Source organism: Gracilinanus agilis, chromosome 5 (assembly GCF_016433145.1).
Source record: "Gracilinanus agilis isolate LMUSP501 chromosome 5, AgileGrace, whole genome shotgun sequence".
NCBI lineage: Eukaryota > Metazoa > Chordata > Mammalia > Didelphimorphia > Didelphidae > Gracilinanus > Gracilinanus agilis.
Window position 1 is genome coordinate 229942385 of NC_058134.1, and position 21705 is coordinate 229964089.

The 21705-nt window shown below is 38.8% G+C and overlaps 1 protein-coding gene across 1 annotated transcript in view; it reads right to left on the reverse strand.

The window, feature by feature from the left end:
- ANO4 (anoctamin 4) overlaps positions 1-21705 on the reverse strand; it is a 459137-nt gene that overhangs the window by 116190 nt on the left and 321242 nt on the right. The window contains exon 10 of the mRNA XM_044677798.1: positions 16580-16711. Coding sequence (XP_044533733.1) covers positions 16580-16711 — 132 coding nt within the window. The remainder of the gene's footprint in view (positions 1-16579; positions 16712-21705) is intronic.

Below are 21705 nucleotides of genomic sequence, written 5' to 3' on the forward strand. Positions count from 1 at the left end.
ATGCAAATATTAATAATATGGAAATAGGTTAATTAATCAATAACACATGTAAAATCCAGTGGAATTATTTGTTGGTTATGGTGGGGGGGAAGGAAGGGGAAAGGGAGGGAAAGAACATGAATCATGGAACCATGGAAAAATATTCTAAATCAATTAATTAAATAAAAATTTTCAATTAAAAAAAAAGTTCTCCAGACCAATAAGACTACAAGTCTGAACATACATATACATGAAAATGAAGAACAGTCCTGATAACTGACATTCTTTTAAACAGGAGGCTTTCCTTTGCTTGTAAATCAAACCCCATTTGCCTACTTTACCTACATATAAAATGAAGCATTCAGATGATTTTGCTTTGGACAGATCAAATACCTTTTGTCCCAAGTCTGAAAATCCCAGACTTAGTCTTAGGGTTTCTCTAGGCTCTGGGGACACAAAGACAGAAATGAAACAATCGGTTCCCTCAGAGAGTTAACCCCAGAGTTTGTTAGCCAAGGGCATCCTCATTATGAGATAGTAGAGAAAAACTATGGATGTGGGGCAAATTTCATGCATTTAAGTGTGATCATTAGACTTTATTGTACCTTTCTTCAGAATGGCTTTATATCAGCTTATAATGTGGGGGCAACTAATCTTAACCTTAGTTTAGAGACCAGATAGGGAAGTAATAAAATGGATGAGTGACTTGGGATAAAGTTATTTCAAAAGTAATATATCAAAGGGCACCGGTTAGATATTGGGTCTCTTGATACCTAGGGCAGAGAATTCTTCTTTTGACTAATTGGCCTTGCTTTGTAAAAGCGAACTCAATAAATAACATCCCACTGAACAAAAATCCCAGCTCCTGCAAAAATTCGAGCCTCAGATTGCATCATTTGTTTAATTTCCATAGCAAACGCAGCCTTTCTTGAAGTCATCTGGATCTCTCCTGCCAGTGCAAATCAATAAAAACAACCAGCATCCTTTTGGAGTCCAATAAAGAATGAACAAAAGTAATAAAACAAGTGTTTCGAGATAGTTTGCAGTCGCTGGGGGCACAAAAATGAAACATTCAATCCAACCTAAATGAACCCCCAGCCTTCCTCTCCTTTCCTGAGGGACTTCTCTAAAGTTTCAAGATCAATAAAAATAAACACGGGCTGAAGAGATGAGATTTTGGTAGATGATTTGATCGATCTTAGGTACCTGCGCTGTGTATTTACAAAGTTAAATATGAACACTTTACTGATGGGTACAGTGAAAGCATCTTTAATATGTGAATGATACTTGGCTTTCAATGATGATGCCCATGCTTGGGATAAGCTGGGAAAATAGCTCTAGGACTTAGAGGAACAGGGTTCAAATTCTACCTGTGATACTCTGGGTAAATCAATTGATCTCCTTGGGGCTCAGTACCCTCATATGTAAAATGAAAAGGTTAGACTAAAAGACTTCAAAGGCCCCTTCTAGGTCTAAATCTATTATTCTAGGCTTTTAAAGTGAACAGTCTCTCTATTTGTCTCCCCCAATTTCCCTTTCATCACCAATTAAACTTTCGAAGTATTCTTCTCTTCCTCCCCTTCCCTCTTTTTCTCTCTCTTCCCTCCCCCCATGTCTATATCATTTTTATGCATTCATGGATCTGTGATCTCATTGCTACGAGTACTCTCTCCAATGATGCAATAAGTCTCCCATCCCATGTCTTCTCATCGCATGTGGTTCTCAGCTATTCCATCCCCTAAATTCTCCATTGAAAATTCAGTCAGTTGGCTGGGAGCCTTGCCCTTGGAGCTTTGTCCTAGGTCCTCTTATAATTTGAAGGCAACTCTACAATATATGCAGACTGTTTTTTTTTCTGCTCATATATGACTAAGCTAATGTCATCAATTTCATCTTTGTGTGGTGATTTCATACAGAGCGGCAGCACTAGAGTCAGGAATTTCTGGGTCCCAATCCTGTAAGACACTCAGCATCATAGACTTAGAGCATTCTGATAGAAACAGTTTCCTTTCTAATCTAATGTATTTTATACGTTTCACAACATTATTCTGAGAAAGTGTGTAGACTTCAACCAGACGGCCAAATGATTCTATGACTCAAAAATGGATAAGAAAACTTAATTTTAACATTCGGGGAATGGTTAAATAACTTGTGCTATATGATTGTGTGGAATAATACTATGCCATAAGAAATGATGAGCAGATTAATTTAAAAAAACCAACATGAAAAAGCCTACATGAAATTTGAAGCGTGAAACAAGCAGAACCAAGAGATCATTATATATAAGGACTGAAATATTGTTTGAAGAATAACATGTTATTTTTATAGAGAACTGATAAATGAAGAAAAGAATTGATAAACAGAAATAAAAAGAACATAGTTTTACATATATATATATATATGTATCCCTTTTTTGTCAAATAAGGTCTTTTCTCATGCAGGGAGGGAAGAGAAGGAAAGAAATACCTGAGAATTTTGAGGAAATAAACAAATAAGCTTAAAAATAAAAAAGAACTTGTGTTCTAGTCTACCGTCTTCATTTTATAGATGAAGAAAATGAGGTCCATGGAGTTTAAATGATTTATCCAAAGGCACATAGGTAATAAGTGAAGGAAATGAGATTTGAACACCAATTCTCTCTTTCCAGATCCAGGGTTCTTCCTGCCTCTTTCATCTCATACTGCCTCTTTCACTTACTACTTGTTTGACTACAGACAAATCACTTAATCTTGCTCAACTTCATTTTTCCCTTCTGTAAAATGGGAATCCTAATGGCACCTTATTCACATGGTTGCTAAGATAACTAAATAAGGTAAGCTATGTAAAGTGCTGTGAACTTGATGGTTGACATGAAGTTTACAATTCCTTTGAGATCTCCTGAAATTTTGGTTCTTCTGAGATCCTGGTATTCCACTGGTATTCACAGTGAATAGACATATGAATGAAAATTCATTTATTAAGCATTTCTTAAGTGCCAAGCACAGGATTTGAAAAGGTGAACTGTTTCAACAGTGAGCAGCTTGAGATCAATGACACTCTGGGCAATTTCCCAAATGTGGCCTGGCTTGATGTCTTCTTCCTATTTAATTCTGGGCTCAGGTTATTGTCCATCTGCAGTTCCTGTCAGAGGTCCATAGACTGATAGGTACAATGAGGCAACTGAGAAGGATTTTTATAGAGGATTTATAATTAGGTTGGAGGAAAAAGTTGGATTGCCTTTTGGAAACTGTAGACTCTAAGTTTATATCTTAAACAAAAGTTTATCTTTTTAATTCAGTAATTTTTCTGGTGATTTTAGATGAATATGATTCATGAAATACCAGGTTCTCTGAAGAATTCAAGTTGAGAGTCACCCAAAGGGAAATTGAGAAGAGTATGGTGGGTGTGAGCAGGCTGCAATCTGCTACAAAGGAGGAATTATTAAGAAATGATTTGAAGGAAGATGGCTTCTGAAAAAAACTGAAAAAATTATGGACTGATGAAAGAGCAAAAGTTAAACAATCAATCATTGGGCAGCCTGCCTATTCCACTGATAACAAAATGAAGAGGATCCAAGGAAAGCCCCCAACATATTAGGAGGGTCTCAAGTGACAAATTTGTGGAAGGCCACGAATAAGATTTGTCAGGTTGATGCCTGAGTGGTGACTCACATTATAGGAGAATGTTCCATTGGAGAAAAGGGTGAAGAGAAAGAAGAGGGGAGAGGAAGGGAAAAAAGGAAAGGGAGATGGAGAGTCAGCATGGATTAGTGCAGTGATGGTGAACCTTTTAGAGTTGGAGTGCCAGGTCCCATCCCCTCATCCCAGACAGGGGAGGGAGGAAGTGCTGGGCAGAGAAGAGGGTAAAGTGAGGAATGTCCTCAGGCGCATGGAGGGGGGAGAGCAATGGCTCTGCCCTGATCCCCTCTGACTTTCTAGTAACAAACTCTGGTGGGCGACTGCCACATGTACTATAGATTTGCCATCACAAGTATAGTGGATAGAAAACTGACCTTAATCCTACAGAAAATATTGAAACATGTATAAATATGTAAATGTCTAGAACACAGACATTTACATAGAATTAGAAGTGTTAAGACCTACTTTTCTACAGACAGACTTACTGCTGAATTTTATGTGTTTCTATATACTCTGAGTATGTATTTATATTTTATATATCTTTATACAGACAGTATACACATAATCCACTTATGCATATATATGTATATATATGTATACACATAAATTTTCACACACATACATACATAGTTTATTTTCTTGAAAGTGTGCTCTTACTGTGCTGGGAAATCCCAGTGAGAAAATCTCATCTATTAATGAAGATCAGAAATTATTCTGTCTGACAGAGTAAATCAACTCTTTTACTCCCCTTTAACTTATACTTCCTTCTATTCCCCCACAGAGGCTTCTCCAAACTTTTTCTTTTATCCTCAAAGCTCCCATAACTCCCTGTCCTGTTTCATTGAGGATTTCATTGACTACTTTATTAAGAACATAGAGATCATTCATAGTGAATTCTTTTACCTTCCCTTCCCTACATATCAAAAGCAAACCTCTCTACCTGCACCTTTGAGCTAATTTTTCCCACTCTGTCATGTTTCTTACCTGATTGTTCCATTAATCATTATCCCTATATCCTGATTATTTCTGTGCTCCTTACAGGCTTGCCCAAGTTTTCCTCCTTCTGAAACAAACAAAACCATTATTCAACTCTACCATGTCCTAAAGCTATCTTCATATCTCTTCTTTCTCTCAGCTAAATTCCTGGGGAAAGCTCTCTACACTCAATGCGTTCATTTCCTCACTTCTTAATTCTTAGTCCTGTGTAGTCTGTCTCCTGGCCTCATTACTCTGTTGAAACAGCTATCCCAGTTACCCATCACGTAGCCACCAAATCTTATGGCCTTCTCTCAAGCCTCATCCCTCTCAAATTCTTCAGCATTTGACTGCTGAATCCCTTTCTCTGCAGTCCAGGAGGATACTCCTTCCTTTCGTCACTTTTGCGATACTGTTCTCTCTTGGTTCTCCTACCTGAATGACCACTCCTCAGTGTACTTTGCTGGTTCATCCTCCAAGAAATGTCTCATATATGTGGGCACATCTGAGGTTTGTCCTGACTTGTCTCTTATTCTGTCTTTGTTTTCTCACTCATCACTTCTCACAGGTTTAATTATTCGTGCAGATAAAGCCAAAATCTAAGTATTTAGCCCTCGCTTTGCACTGTACCTCAGTCAATTTGAATGTTTCAAACTAAATGTCCCACAGGAACCTCACACTCAATGTGTCTAAAAACATTCCTTATATCTTCCCCAAATCTATCCCTTTTCTAAACCTATCTATGTTGAAAGTCCCACCACCCTTCTGGTCAGGTTCACAATGGTGGTGCCTATCTTGAATAGTCATTCTCCTAATTCCATTTAACCAATTGTTTGCCAAATCTTGTTATGTCTACCTCCACTATATCTCTTCCATCTGACCTCTTTTTCTCTTAGTTTAGATTCCCCCTAGCTTCTCTACCCTGGATCACTGCCATGAGATCCTAAATGGTCTCTTTTTTTAAGTCACTCCTCCACTCTAATCCTTCCTAAATAATTTTCTTAAAGGACAGTTCTGGTCATGACATCCTTCTACTTGCCCACAGTGGCTGGGCTCATGTGTCAAATAATGTCATAACTGACTGTGTTGATGTCTGTTTCTCTGGCTCTCTCTCTCTCCTTCCTTCCTCTTTACTCTCCCCTTTTCTTCCTAGCTCTATGTATGTATATTTGAATGTATGTGCACACGCATCTCTCTTTATATGTAGGCATATACATATATATGCATGTGTGTGTATCTTAATACGAGGATAGCTAGGTGGCATAGTGGATAGAATGCCAGCCCTGGAGTAAGGAAGACTCATCTTCCTGAGTTCAAATCTGGCCTCTGACACTTACTAGATGTGTGATTCTGGGAAAATCTTAACCTGGTTGCCTTAGTTTCCTCATTTGTATAGTGAATTGAAAAAGGAAATGGCAAACTACTACAGTATCTTTGCCAAGAAAATCCCAAATGAAGTCACAAAGAGTTGGACACAATGGAAAAAAATAAATGACAACACCTTAATATGTATGAATAGAGCTAATATATATATATACATATACATATATGTGTATATATATATATATAAACAATAGGGAGTATGTAGAAGATAGAAAGCCGTCTTCAGAGAGAGCTAGGAAAACCTAGGTTCAATTTTTGCATATGATGCTTAGAGCTTGGATTGGATCACATTTGGGAAATTGTCCCAGGATTTCAAATATCTCATTTAGCACCTTTACTTCTCAATGTCCTAGGTATCTAAGTGCCATAGGGAATAGAAAATTCACCTGGGAGCTGGGAAGACCTGAGTTTGAATCTTTCCTCAGGCACTTACAATCTGGTTGACCTTGGATAAGTACTTTAACTTCTGTTTGCCTCAGGTTCCTCATCTAGCACTATATAGAGCATCTATAAAAACCATTGCTATTACCCTTGTGAGTGCTGTTGTTAGGTAGCTCTCTAAGGCTGTAATATGCAGAAAAGATGTTAATCTGCATTTTTAGAGGGAGTTTCCTTGCCTAGTTATTTCCCTATATCAGTGAAATTACAGGTCTAGTCCTTATCTTCATCTTATCCCTATCCCTAGGACTAGGGGAATCCTACCCACAGTAGGTGCTATATAAGTGTTTCTTTGCTTGGTGGTGTAAACTATAAGAAGAAAAGTCTTCTTATTCAATGCCCTTGAGGCTTACAGGTCAATAACTTGGATATTGCGCTTGTACCTGTGCAGTCTTAAAAGAAGCAAAGAAAGGTTTCCGGTGGATGGGGTGGATTCTCTATAGAGCATTTTTGGTAAGATTCAGACATAAACTACTGAAGATGAAGACTTGGCATGGTCACATGCTACATTGGAAGAGAGAATATAAGCATCTGGAACATTTCAGGGGAAGTGAATGAAGTGTGTCTCTGTGTTTGTGTATAAGATCTACGGTTTGTTTGTTTTTTCCCCATGGGAATACTCCATCCCTCAATGCATATTGCAACCCCTCAACACTTTATTAGATGGCGTAGCACATTTCTATACATATTTCTATTTTCTATTTGTATTTCATCCAGTTGGGAATGGACTTCTCTGAACAGAGTTAATCTGTTTTAGACTGGAGGGAGCAGAGTATACCTTAGTCTATTTCTAATGCCTTCTCATCAACCACGGATTTCTTATCAGTAAAATGACTGGACTAAATGGCCTCTGACATCACTGCTACCTCTGAATCTATGGTCCTGTGGAAACGTATACATTCTGAATGAGTGGGTCTATACTCCAAAGCCCCTGGCTTAGGAGGAGTGGCTCTAGATTGTGGAATGATGGTGTTTACTTTGGAAGCTTAAGGTCACTTCCATGTGATGACAAGGCAGTAGAGAAGGACTTCAAGGGAGGAAGAGAAAGCATAGTCTTTGGGAGGTGAACACTTGCAACACATACCCATACCGTTCTTTTTCTGACATTTCCATTAACATACACATCTGCCCATCTTGAAAAAAAAACTTCCAAACCACTTTGCTTTGCCTTTGACTATTTTCCATTAAAAGAAAAGAAGAGAAGAGAAAAAGATGGCAAAATGGAAAGGTGAAAAGATGATGATATGAAAAGCCAGACCTTTGCAGATCTGAGAGAGTCACAAGAGATCTGTTGGCCATTAGCATAATGGTTTCCTTGGATGGTAATTCAGAGCTGATCTAATTCTTTGGAAAAGAGAGAAAGCTGTCTCATGGGTCACATTCCACTCTGTGACATTTGCTCCCCTTTGCTCATCCTAAGAACAAACATCTATCACAACATTTGCTCTAAGTAATCACTGTCTGTAGCCTCATTTCCAATGAAATCTCAGAGATGAAGGGCAGTCAGTCATCTATAATCAGAGGAACAATGAAGAACAAGAAGTCAAAGGGGGAATAAGTGGGTTCTTAAACCTGACCAGTCCTCATCATAGAAGTTTAATTTCTAAAAAGATGTGTTTAGCCTTCTATGACCATGTGCTAAGTGTTGCTGTCATTGTGGACATCATTTTCAACCCAATTTCATCCACTTTGAATTCAGGCATACCAGATACTATTGACAACTCATGCAAAACATTTCTAATTATAATCATGCAACAGAGCATTTATCATTGATGGCATATTTCCAATACCTCTATATTAAACTCACAAGAATGTAGGAAGCAGAGTGGCATAAGGACTATGGAGTCAGCCTCAGACCCAGGAAGACATGAATTCAAAACTCACTTTTGACACCCACTGACCATGTAACCTGGGGCTCGGACCCACCAACTAACTACATCTGGGAGGATCCATCCAGTCCATTGAGACTCAACCAGTTCAACTGGTTGACTGGAAGCACAGCAAAGTCAATAGAGACATATCCTTGGGGTTGATAAGATTTGATGCTGACACATATACTGACTGTGTGACCTTGAGCACCTTCCCTGAGGCACGTACCTTGCAGTGGCTCAGGCAGTTCTCTAAGATTATAAATGCAAAGCTGGTGTTGATTTACAGTAATGGGGAATTTGCTTTTTTTTTAAACTCTTATCTCTTCCATCTTAGTAACAACTCTAAAACAGAAAGGCAAAGGCTAGGCAAATGGAGTTAAGTGACTTGCTCAGAGTCACATAGTTAAGAAATATCTATGGTGAGATTTGAACCCAGGTCATTCTAACTCCAGGTCTGGTGTTCAGTCTACTTGCCATCTAACTGCCCCAATAGGGAGTTTTCTTGCTAGAATATATGTACCATGTATTGCTACTTCCTCTCCCCTTCCTCAACCTACTGCACACAAATGCACACGTATATATGCAAACATACAGTTCAATTAACTGATATTAAAATGCTGAATAAGACATATAATGGAACTAATGTGGGGATTAGTTTTGAAGGTCAATGCACATTTGTTATTAGGTTTTCCTTTTTCTTGTTCAAATGGAGTGGGGGGAGAAGAAGGATGAGAAAATAAATGCATTTAACTGAAAAATAATGATAAAAGATTAAACTTCCAAAAAAAGATCAGAGGAAGAAATAATGTTTTTGATGCAGTTCAATCCCCTTTGACACCCTAGTAATTGCTATGATGGCAAAAGATCTGTCAAATCTGTGGTGACGATAAAAAGAGAACTCCTAACAAGAACTTGGATTATTCCACTAGAATCTACAGTCTGCTAAAAAATTACTAATAACATATGTGCATGTGTTTGTGTATATATACATATATATATATATATATGTGTGTGTGTGGGGGGGGGTACATGTACACCTTATAATGGAAGGGTCGATGATTTCCTTTTCCTATATAATGAACAGGTTTTTATGAGAGATTTTGTTTTGAGTCATAAGGCTTCATGATAATTGTATTTTATTTTTAAAGTGGAAAGAGCATGGACTCTGGAGTCAGAGGATCTGAGTTCAAATTCTTCCTCTGATGCTTATTAATTGCATGACCTCAAGCAAATCATTTAACCTCTCTAGGCCTCTATTTGCTCTTCTGTAAAATGCAGGGTGGAATAGAGCCTAGAGAAAAAGCTGTGCTTGGAGGCAGGAAGACCGATCTTCCTGAGTTCAAATCTGGCTTCAGAAACTTACTAGTGGTGTGACCTTGGATAAGTCATTTATCCTCATTGCCTCCATTTCCTCATCTGTAAAATGAACTAGAGAAGGAAAGGGCAAACCATTCCAATGTCTCTGCCAGGAAAACCCAAAATGAAGTAATAGAAAGTTGGGCATGACTCAACAACGACAACAGAAAATTCAGGGGGGAGGGGAATGTATAATTCTCCTCAGAAAGGAATGTATGTTTTATAATCTATAATGTAAAGTTTAAATTCTTTTGAGAGCAATTTCAGGATAAGAAATTTGCCATCTCCCCAGAATCCAGACAATGAACCTGTTTGGAGAAGGCACCATGAAGATGCCTGAATTGCCTTCACTGGATCATGAAGATCCAAAATGAACTTTGGGGTGCAGTTGATTGAACTATGTGGAGTTGAAAGCATTTGTTTTTGAATGTACACTCTTAAGCCAATAGGGGACTGCCTCAATTGGCTTTCTGTCAATGTGGCTAGTTTTTATCCTCTTTTTTTATCCCCAAATTTCTGTACTATAATTTACAGAGTTTTGTTTTTTTAATATAGCACTTGCTTTTCTTTTAAATCCAAAGACACACACCATTTTCAGGGACTCTGTGGTGCTCTAATCTGGAAAAACTACAAGTTTCAACCTTTTAATGTGGCACCATATAATCATAAGGGGTTGCTTTCCTCATACAATAAATAATACTGCATTATCATCACACCATACAGTATGACATTCCTAGAAAAGAGGCAAAATTCCACATTAATAATAAAATACCACTACATATTAAATACAAAACTGTCAACCTCAAAGGATAACACACCTAAAGCTGGGATCTTAGACATCATCTAGTTCAACCCTTTCATATTAGAGATGAAGAAATTGAGTCCCTGAGATATTAAGAGACTTACTAAGGATCCTACAAATAGTAAATTGGAGATCTGGAATTTGAACTTGGGTCCTATGATTCCAAATCTACTACTCTTTAAGTCATTCTCCCTATGTTAACTAATCACCTCATTTTTTACTGTCAAGCTGACACTATTTGTTTCACCAAACTTAAGATAACTAGGTGATGTGATTTTGAACTAGAGGGATCTCACTGATAATCTTTTCTAGACTCTGAATTTGTAGGTGAGGAAACTAAAGTCCAAGGATATGAAGTGTTAGGTCAGGATCACATAGGTAGTTTAATAGGATGAAATTCAAACTCAGGATTTCTTATTCCAAAGCCATAGCTCCTATCCCATTCATGTTAGAGCTCCATTCTTCAGTAGTAGATTGAGGATTGTGCCTACAATCAATAGGGTTCCAATCCCCACTTCAGACACTACCTAGCTGTGTGACCCTGGGCTAGTAACTTAGCCATTCTGTGCTTTAGTTCCCTCCTCTATAAAATGAGGGTGGGGGGGGGGGAGGTTCAATAGCACACAAGATTCTTTCCAGCTTTAAAAGTATGAGTCGTTGACTGTATGACTCTATAGCAGTGATCCCCAAAGTGGGAGCTACCACCCCCGGTGGGTGCCGCAGCGAGCCAGGGGGGCGGTGATGGTCACAGGTACATTTATCTTTCCTATTAATTGCTATTACAACTTAAAAAAATAATTTCCAGGAGGCTAAGTAATATTTTTTTCTGGAAAGGGGGCGGTAGGCCAAAAAAGTTTGGGAACCACTGATCTATAGCATTTTCTCCAACTACTCTTCTGAAGCCTCACTCCATGCCATTTTGGCCACTATTTCCTCTTGTGCAATTGAGATACCTGCCATTACAGAACTAGAAGAGATCTCAAAGGTAGTCTTGTTCAACTCCAGCTTTTTATAGTTATGAAATGAAGCCCAAAGAATTTAGGTGACTTGGTCAAAGTCAACTTATACAGTATCTAAGAGAAGTTCTAGGTTATGGGGGGGGTCTTAAAAGTAGAGTAATTATTTTTGGATTTTATTTGCTGGATAATAGGACGTCATTTAAAGCTTTGGAGCAGAGGAATAAGAAAATCAGATTCATGCACAAGAAAGTCAGTGTCATGAAGGAGGTATGAGAGAGCAGAAAGATTAGTTTGACAGTTCAGAGAGGTTTATTTTGGGTAGTAGCAGTAGAAAGAGAGGAAAGGATAGAAGAAAGATTTTCCAGAGGTAGGGTCAACAGGATTTGGATGCAGGAAGTAAAGGGGAGGGGAAAACCCCCAAATAATAACAATCCAGATAACGGAATTTAATGTCTTAGCACTTAATACTCTGTATTCCTGGTGGGCTACACCACACAGGCTTTTCTCCCATTCAGGTTTTACCCCTTTCCTCACTTAGACTAGGCTCAAGAAAAGGATCTACAAAAATCTTTGACTTGCCATTACCTCACCTGTTCACATCAGCAATTGGCTATTTTCCTTATTTGTATTACCTTATCTGTATTCCTAAAAGCAGAAATTAGACCATTTCTAAGTACTATAACCCAGAACATAACCTGTGGTCTTCTAGTATACCCAGAAGATATGTAATTCTAGGATTCCCATCAATTTAGATTTTTCTTCCAACAGTAGTGGTCTCAACCCACTTATGTCTCTCTATCCTCTGCAAATTTTATTCATGCTTTCTCATAGGATCATACACTCAATAAGCAAGGGACTTTTCTTGAGTTCTCTAGATCAGTGATGGCCAAACTACAGCCCTCGAGCCAGATGTGGCCCCCTGAAATGTTCTATCTGGACACTGACATTATTCCTAATCTGACACATACAATGAGGAGGATACAATACAATGAAACCTCGAAAGAGTTGCCTTAGACACAGACTGACAGACGAGCATTTCCTTTCCTTTGGCCCCTCTTTAAAAAGTTTGCCCATCACTGCTCTAGATGATGCATGAATACCAATGGAGCACATGAATTGTCCTCTGGTTTATCTGCCAGCTGACCCATCTTTTTGTCCATCCATCCCTTTTGGTGATAATGCTGTCTTGTAATATAATGCATACCATTTTATGAGACAAACAGACAAAAGGGTACAATGGAAATGCCACTGGATGTGGGGTCAAAGGACATGATACTAGCCATATCCTTAGTAAATGTATATGATTCCTCTGAGATGAGTTTCTCCATCTGAAAAATAAGGGTATTACACAAAATTGGTTTTGAGTTTTATTCTAGTTCTAAATTATGATTCTCTGACTAAAAATAGAGAAAAAAGGAAAGAATGATAATGGAAGAAATAAGGATCATAGCATCAAAATGTGAATTCTGATCTTGCCACTTATGTAACCTGTATTACTTCAGTATTTTTCTCAGCTTCAGTCTCCTCATTTGTAAAATGAGGAGGTTGGACAGGATTCTCTGTGAGTTCCTGTATTATTACACCTTCTAGGTCTAATTCCATTGTGTGTGTTTGTGTGTGTGTGTGTGTGTGTGTGTGTGTGTGTGTGTGTGTATGAATATGAAAAAATTTAGAGTTTAGGATTCTGAGCTCAAGTCACAGTTCTGCCATTTATCATAAGCAAATCATAATGCCCCTCTGCCTCATTTTCTTCATTTGTAAAATGAAAGGCATGAGCTTATATGTTTCTTAGGTCCCCTCAAGCTCTAAATCTGTAATTCTATGATATATCTGTATGACCTTCAGCAAATTGCTTCTCTCTTGGCCCCAGTTTCTTCATCTGCAAAATGCAGGGGTTGAACTAAATGATCTCTAAGGACCCTTCCAATTCCAGAGCAATGATGCTTTGACCATTGTACATTTTTAGAGATAGTTTCTGTCTGTAAAGGAAGTCTCACAAAACAGCTATCAGACTCAAGGGAGAAGGTTCCAGGGATGCTATAGATAATTCCATTTGCTATTGGTAGAGAATGAGACTTTCAAACAACTACCCCAGGGGAAGAACTGGGGAAGGGGAAGCAACCTCCCCACTTATTTATTAGTCATATTTCCTCGGTAGTACAATAGAGTTTCAAAACACAAGGGATTCAAGTGAGACACCAGGTAGCAATCAGCACACTAATCAGAATCAGGAAAATTTAATAGAAACCATTATTACTAATCTCAGAAATCTCAAGATTAGCAATTGAGACATGACCAGACTGTAAATGGAGAGTGATAAAAATTGAAGTTTTCTTGCTGGCCTTTTTCCTTTAGAAACATTCTCCCAACCCCTGATCTCTAAGTTAAAAATTAAACCTCCTTTGATTTCCACTCCAGTTCCTGGAGGCTTAACTAAGCTGAAGCAACAAGCACATTGGCCCTGGGCACCAAATTTAGTGGGTGCTGACAGCACATATGATCCCTTGGCCTTTGCTTTGCTTCTCAATTGTGGTAGCCACAGCCTCAAGCTAGGGTATAGAGAGCCAGCTCTCTATATATTTTGGGGGTCCTGAATGGTGTTTAGTGGCGTCAGATTGAAAAGACAGAAACTGAGAACAGCCAGACTAGTTGTTTAGTCCATAGCTGATCCAACCGCTATGAAGTTTTGGGGTTTATTTTATACTGGTTTCAAACAAAGAACACAAAGAAAGAGTCACAGCTGTGAAGGGGTTACAAATCATACACAACCCATTAAAGTCTAAAAAGTAGAGAGATAGGTACAAGGACAAAGGCCAAATTCCAACCACCAATTAGTAGGGGGTTAATTCTGGGAGCAGAAACATATTTCATGGAGATTTTTACTAATTGAGTCCTGTCTTCCTGATTTACAGATTTGGACCTGGTCAGATAAAGTCTTATCTCTATCTTTGTCTGTGTCCAGCCTTGACTATATTTGTTAGCGTTCATGCTTCTTAATTATCAAAGAGAGAAATTGTTAACTCAGTAGCTGCTGGTCTGATTAAGGACTCAAAGCTTTCCAATAAGTCTATAATGTTTTTCCAATGAGAAAAGGTATGGATCATAAAAGGTGTCAAAAGAGGGGTCTCAGATTTTTATCTATTCTTTTATTGGCTTCCCACACTAGGGTGTCAAAGTCCTTGTCTTTCCACCAAGGGAGTCATGCCCTGGTTGCATTAGCATTCTCCTTAATCTAAGGGTCCCTTTCTTTACTTTGAAGTTCCTTCCTCTATGACACCTCTCCCAGCCTTCTCTTTCTTTTTCTCCTCATATCCTTAGCACTTAGCCTGGAACTAAGGCACAGTAAGGTTGCATTTACTGTCTTTCTGTCTCTCTTTTTCTTACACTCCCTCTCTCTCTCTCTCTCTCTCTCTCTCTCTCTCTCTCTCTCTCTATCTATCTATCTATCTATCTATCTCTCTATCTATATATATACACACATAAATAAATTATACACACACATATACACACATACACACATATACACACATGCATTCCAAGTGGGATCAGCCTGTATGAGTCAAGAAAGAGGAGAGGGTTGAGTTGTAGGAAAAACTTGTGATGTCTATATGTAAGGGAGGCAGAGAGGAACCCGATGACTTAAAGACATAAATAGTAGGCTGGTGAAAATGGACTGGTCATGTACTTGTAGGATCTTATCATTAGAGTTAGGAGGGAATTCAGTGGCTACCTAGTCTAAGCCTAAATTTAACAGAGGGGGAAACTGAGGCCAAGGGAGAACAGTCAATTCAGGATCATTGACCTAGCCCAGTGATGGACAAACTACAGCCCTCGAGCCAGATGTGGCCCCCTGAAATGTTCTATCCCACCAGCCACATGACATTATTCCTAATCTGATGAATACAATGAGGAGGATATAATACAATGAAACTTCAAAGAGTTGCCTTAGAAATAGACTGACAGATGAGCATTTCCTTTCCTTTGGCCCCTCTTTAAAAAGTTTGCCAATCACTGACCTAGACCTACACAGGATCACAAAGGCTATCTACATGAATCCTCTTGTTTTTACAGATGAGGAGATGGAAACCCAAAGAAAAGGATCAATTTAGGATTCTCAATCTGGAACTGAAAGAGACCTTTGAGGCCACTGAAGCTGACTCCTTATTCATACAGATGAGGAAAATGAGGCTCAGAAGAAAAAAATAAGATCATGGGTTAGATTCTTTACTTGTTTTGAGTTATGGTTCCCCTTGGTAGTATCTAGTGAAAACTAAAGACCTCTTCTCAGAATCATATTTTTAAATGCACAAAATTATATGTATACATAAATGTGCATATATGTATACATATAAATACAAAGGAAACTTATGGCATTTATTTAGAGTTTTCAAAAATTAAAAAATAACATCCCCTAAAATATAAAGTTCAACCAACTCTCTCATTTTACAAATAAGGAAACTGAGGCCCAGATAGGTCCATGACTTGCCCAAGTTTCTTGGTAATAAAGGAACTGGGACTCAGAGAAATCATAGATCCAAAACAAGATAGCACTTCAAAGGCTATCTAGTCAACTCACCTTATTTTACTCTTGAAGAAGCTGATGCTTTCAAGTTGAAGTGACTTGCCCTAGGTCACAGTGGTAGACTTTGAACCCAAGTCCTCTGACTCCAGAGCATGCTCTTTTGACAGGGCCACACTACTTCAGGATTCTGTTAGAATCATTCTTTTTGAATACAGGAAAGTTAAAGAATCAATGCAGAGGAGTCCTAGCTCATTTAAAGCTAGTCTCCCATTTGGGGTGGGGAAATACCTATAGTCCTTGATACTAAGGAGGAGGTGGAGGCAGGTGGCTCACTTGAGCTTGAGAATTCTAAGCAGTAGTGGGTTAAACTGATCTGATGTCCACACAAATAGGGTGAGCCTCTAGGAGCAAGGGGCCACCAGGCTGACTAAGAAAGCCCAGGTCAGAAAAAGAGCAGGTAAAAGCTCCAGGTTTAGTTAATGATAGCATCAAGTTTATAAATGGCTGCCTTATTTCCATCCTGGACAAGGAAGAAAGACCTAATCTCAAAAAAAAGGTTTTTAATTCAAAAAATTGAGTTAATCTCCATCTCCCCCAATCCCCCACCCAACAAAACTCTAGAAGAGGGAAAGTCTCTATCCATGCTCATGGAGATGCTTTTAACCAGAAACACTCACTGATGGATCCTTTGCTGACTGAAAGGGGCAGTGTAGCAATCATTTTCCTCCAGGTCTGGCAGAGTCTCCTTGTCCAGTCTCATAGGCTTTCTAGGTAACCATCCTCGAAACCTGCTTATTTGTTTATCGATCCTGTGGTACAGGGGAGGCAAGATCAAACAGGACAGTACATCAGCATTGCCCTGGGATTCCTCAGGGAAGTCAATAGAGGCTCAGAAGACTATATCTGAGATGCAGCCACCCCACCCCTGTTCCTCTAAGATGACCCAAGGCAGCAAGAACCATACAATAGCACTTGGCTTGTTCTGAATTCCAACCCTTCTAAGAAGTAAGTTGGGATTCCAATCACAAAGTACCTTGTGCCTTTCATGGTACACAGTCTATTTAAAACAATCTCATTTTATGCTTGGAATCGCCCTCCCTTTCTTTGCTGTGGGCATCTCTGACTAAAATTTAGTGTGGGAAAGGAGTGGCATACCACCAGGAGGGCAGTGGTCACCAAATAACTGGAGGTGTGCCATTTATGATAGAATGTGATAGCGACAGCAGGTTCTGGCAATGGAATGTTGTGACAGCAGAACATTGCGGCAATACAATGTCATGGCAGAATATCATGTTACTGGAATGTCCCAGAAATGGAATATCAGCAGTGGAGTATCATTGTGGTAGACACGTCATAGCAGAGGAATGTGGCAATGGGACATCAAAGCAGTAGAACATCTTGGCAGCAGAATATCCTATGAGTACTAAGCCATGAAAGTAGAATGTTGTGGCAGCAGAATTTCAAGGAAAATTCCTGGAGGCAAATATATCTCTTCACTACAGTCTTCTCCACATATTGACTCATGCCCCAAGTGGTCCATTAGTAGATAAAGCTGGTGCATTTATTTTAATGGCCTTCTTTTTGAATGGAGACAATAGATCTCTTGGATTTAGGGTATATTATATGTCTGAGCATCCTTGTTTATTGATGCTCTTCATTCAGGGAAAATAATCATGTCCCTCAAATGAACTTCTAGTCAAGGATGAAGGGGGGGATGAGTGAGCCCTGGATTGTGCAACACATAAAAGAAAAGAGGCCTCCCAAAGAGGGCCAAAGATCAGGACCCACTAAGGCAACGCTCTCGAGTATGCTTTGTTCCTCACTGAGAGCATCTTCTTGCTGGCTCTTCCTTTGCTCCTCTAGCCCATGTCACGATGAGGACAAAGTCAGGCTTTGAAGAGCCATGATTCTAAGTTTTGCCTGTTCAAAAGCCACTAAAATATTTGCCAAAACACCAAAAAACCTTAATGTTATGGAAAATGATTCCTTCCTAGCATTTGTCCTATGTAACAGAATCAGTCAGTTGATAGTCAAAGTATTTATTAAGTGGTTACTATGTGACAGTCACTGTGCTGGGATAAAGAGTCCTAAGATCACAGAGCAAGAAGAGACCTCTGGAGCCATGGAATTCCCCTTTTCATTTTATAACTGAAAAACCTGAGGACTGGAGAAGGAAAGTATCATTGGACCATATATCTAAAGTTAGAAAGGTCTTCAGTGGACAATGAATTTAATTTCCTTCCAGATTAAGAAACTGAGGCCGATTGAGAGCCAGGCCTAGAGACAGAAGGTCCTGGGTTCAAATCTGACCTCAGACACTTCCCAGCTGTGTGACCCTGGGCAAGTCACTTGACCCCCATTGCCTACCCTTACCACTCCTGCCTTGGAACCCATACACAGTATTGACTCCAAGACGGAAGGTAAGGGTTTAAAAAAAAGAAACTGAGGCCCAGAGGTTAAATGACTTGTCCAGGGTCCCACGGACAGGTAGCACCTGAAGCAGGTTTTGAACCTAGGTGTTCTTCACTCCACGTCCTGAGCTTTATCTACTATCCTATAACTGCTTCTCACACTGGAATCTACCACCAACAGAACATAAGGTTCTTGAGAACAGGGACCATATCATTTTTGTCTTTGTATCCCAGCATCCCCCAAATTGCTTCACACGTGGCAGTCAATTGATAAGTATGGGTTGGATTGATTCAGAATTGGAGTCATGTAGCTGGGGTTGTAATGAGTTAGTAGTAAAATGTAAATCTTCTTCTCTAGAGTTTAAATGAGAAAATCTTTTCTGAAGATTAGCTGAGGAACGTAGAAAGAAGAGTGAGGAGGCTACAGAAGGTAAAATCATAAAAAGAAGAAAATGGAATTAAATATGTGCCAAGTATATTGACTTATATTTATAAAGCTTGTATAGCATTTTTCACATATTTGGCAAACACTCAGTAGAGTTTTGCACCCTAATGTAAACAACATTTATAGCAATGTAAAAAAAAAATCCCACGGCAAAAATCTCATCTTGGACTTAGATTCATTCTCAGGTCTGAACCAGTTCTTTATCCTGAGAACAATTGTTTTATATGTAGCTCCAATCCCAATCTCATTGCTGGTTTGGGTCTCACTCTTAGCCTTATTCTCTTCTCTATCAATTTTCCCTTTCTAAAAATCAAGGAAACAGATCAAGTCACCGTCGAGATAATCGAGTCCAATGCCCTTTTGTTAGAAATGTGAAAACTGAGAACTAAGGAGGCAAATCAAGCGGTCAACTGGCAAGCATTTTAAGAGTCTACTATGTGCCAGATATTGGGTGGAAATGATGTAACTTGACAAAAGCTCTTATAAAAAAAGAAATGGGAAGTCTGGTTGACTTGTGGCTCCATATGAGTCAAAAGTAGGACATGGCAGCCAAAAAAGCTTCAATAATAATGGTAAAAATTATAGTGATGATGGTGAATATGATGGCAGTTGACATTTACCTAGTACTTAAAGTATTATAAAGTGCTTTAGACACACTATCTTATGTAATACTAGAGAAATAAAAATAATAAAATAACATATAAATAAACATTTATAGATTACAATAAGATTTTCAAAGTATTTTATATATGTGAGTCTTCCTAAATCCAGGGGCAGCTAGTTTGTGTAGTAGAGAGAATGTTGGGCCTAAGAGTAAGGAAGACTCATCCTCTTGAGTTCAAATCTGGCCTTGGACACTTACTAGTTATGGTACCCTGAGCGGGTAATTTAAGTCTGTTTGCCCCAGTTTCCTCATCTGTCAAATGAGCCAGAGAAGGAAATGGCAAAGCAGTATCTTTGTCAAGAAAACACCAAATGGGTTCCCAAAGAGTCAGAAATGACTAATCAACTAAAAAAAATTCCATTGCTACTTGCTACTGTTTTAGACTCAGGGTTCTTCATTCTAAAAAGATTAATGAATCTTGGGGCGGGGAACAAAAAGAGAGAGAGCATAAGAGTGGAAAGAATTGTGGGCTTGGTATGGTGACTTGGTTTGGAGGCCAAGCTCCAGGACTTGTAAAAGTAGTGTGACTACAGGCATATTATTAATCTTTCTTTATCTAGAAAATGATGTTACTTCCAACATACACTTGTTGTGAAGATCAAATGAGATAGTGTATATAGATGCTCTGTGAATCTTTTTTTTAGAAAAACTCTAACCTTCTGTCTTAGTATTAAATCTAAGATGAAGAGTGATAAGAGCTGAACAACCAGGGTCAAGTGACTTGCCCAGGGTCACACAGCTAGGAATATTTGATGCAAGATTTGAACCCATGTCCTTCTGACTCTAGGCCTGGTACTCTATCCACTGTGCTACCTAGCTTCTCTCCACTTCCTTTTTTTGCTTTGAATACTTTAAAATGCTATAGAAATGTCAATTATTATTATTAGCTCACACGCCACCTTCTACATGAATCATCTGATGTCCCCAGCTGTCTGTACTTTCTCCCCAGATCACCTGTGATGAGCCAAGGTGGTCCTGGACTGCCAGTAGTCCTCCCTTCTTATAATTATAAAAATTAAGCACCTACTATGTATCAGGCACTACAGTTGGCTCTGGGAGGTGAAGCAGTCCCTGCATTAAGAGAGCTTACTAGCAAACAAATTGTCTCATCAAATAGACTCAAATAATTCTTAGCCTTCACAGTGAGGACACTGGAAAACTCATGAGAAAAGAGAACATTTGCCCAATGTATTCATTTAAAATATAAAAACAAGCAAAAGCAGTTATAGTGACATCTTGTCTTCTCATGAATATTCAATCTATGCTCTTAGCAAGAGAACAATATGAAGAGTTTTCATGATTTTGGAGTATGGAAGGAATAAACTTCAGTTATAGAGCTAAGGTTCCATTTTTGGTTTTTGGTCTTTGGCCATTGTTTCATTAGCATGGGGAGCTGTTGCTGTGAACTCCTTCCCGTAATTTAGCTCAACTTCTATTCCATAATTTAGCCTTAAAAAAGGCTAGGCCACTGAGAGGTTAAACAGCTCTTTCAAGCACATTCAACTAGAATGTATCAAAAAATGGAATTTGAACCCAGGTCTTCCTGACTCTGAGGCCAGACCCCTATCCACAGTGTGACTGATGTCTTTTACTCAGAATACTATTGGACATAAGCAAATTAGTTGATAAAAACATTTAACCATGGAAATTGGTGATTTTCATGGAGAACAGAAAATTCAGGGAAAATTAGGAAGGGGTTGATGAAAAATGATCAATGAATTGGAAAAGAAGAGGACAGCTAAGAGATAGGTTATTATTGAGCCTGTAGAAGAGAAAGCAGAGGGAGGACTTTGAATTTGGACTATGAAAGGACAATATATATGTGATACTGACTCTGGCACACTTTTTCTATGATAAGAGAAGGACAAATGAGTTTAAGTTCATGTAGGAAAATTCTGTTAATTGTTTTTTAGTTGTGTAGAACTCTTTATTACCCCATTTGGGGTTTTCTTGGCAAAGATAGTAGAATTGTTTGCCAGTTCATTCTAGGGTTCATTTTACAGATGAGGAAACTGAGGCAAGTAGAGATTAAGTGACTTGCTCAGTGTCACATACTTAGTATCAGAGGCCATATTTGAACACAAATCTTTCTGACTTTATGCCCTGCACTCTAACCCCTGGAGCTATTCCATGAAATCATAGGCCCTGTCAACTTGTAAAAACACAGAACTACTAAGGTAGTCAGAAAAAACAAATCTTTAATTAGGAAAGAGACAGGTCCTTCCTTACTAATTGGCTGCCACACAAAGCCAAGCACTAAATACCATACAGAGTCAAAACTCT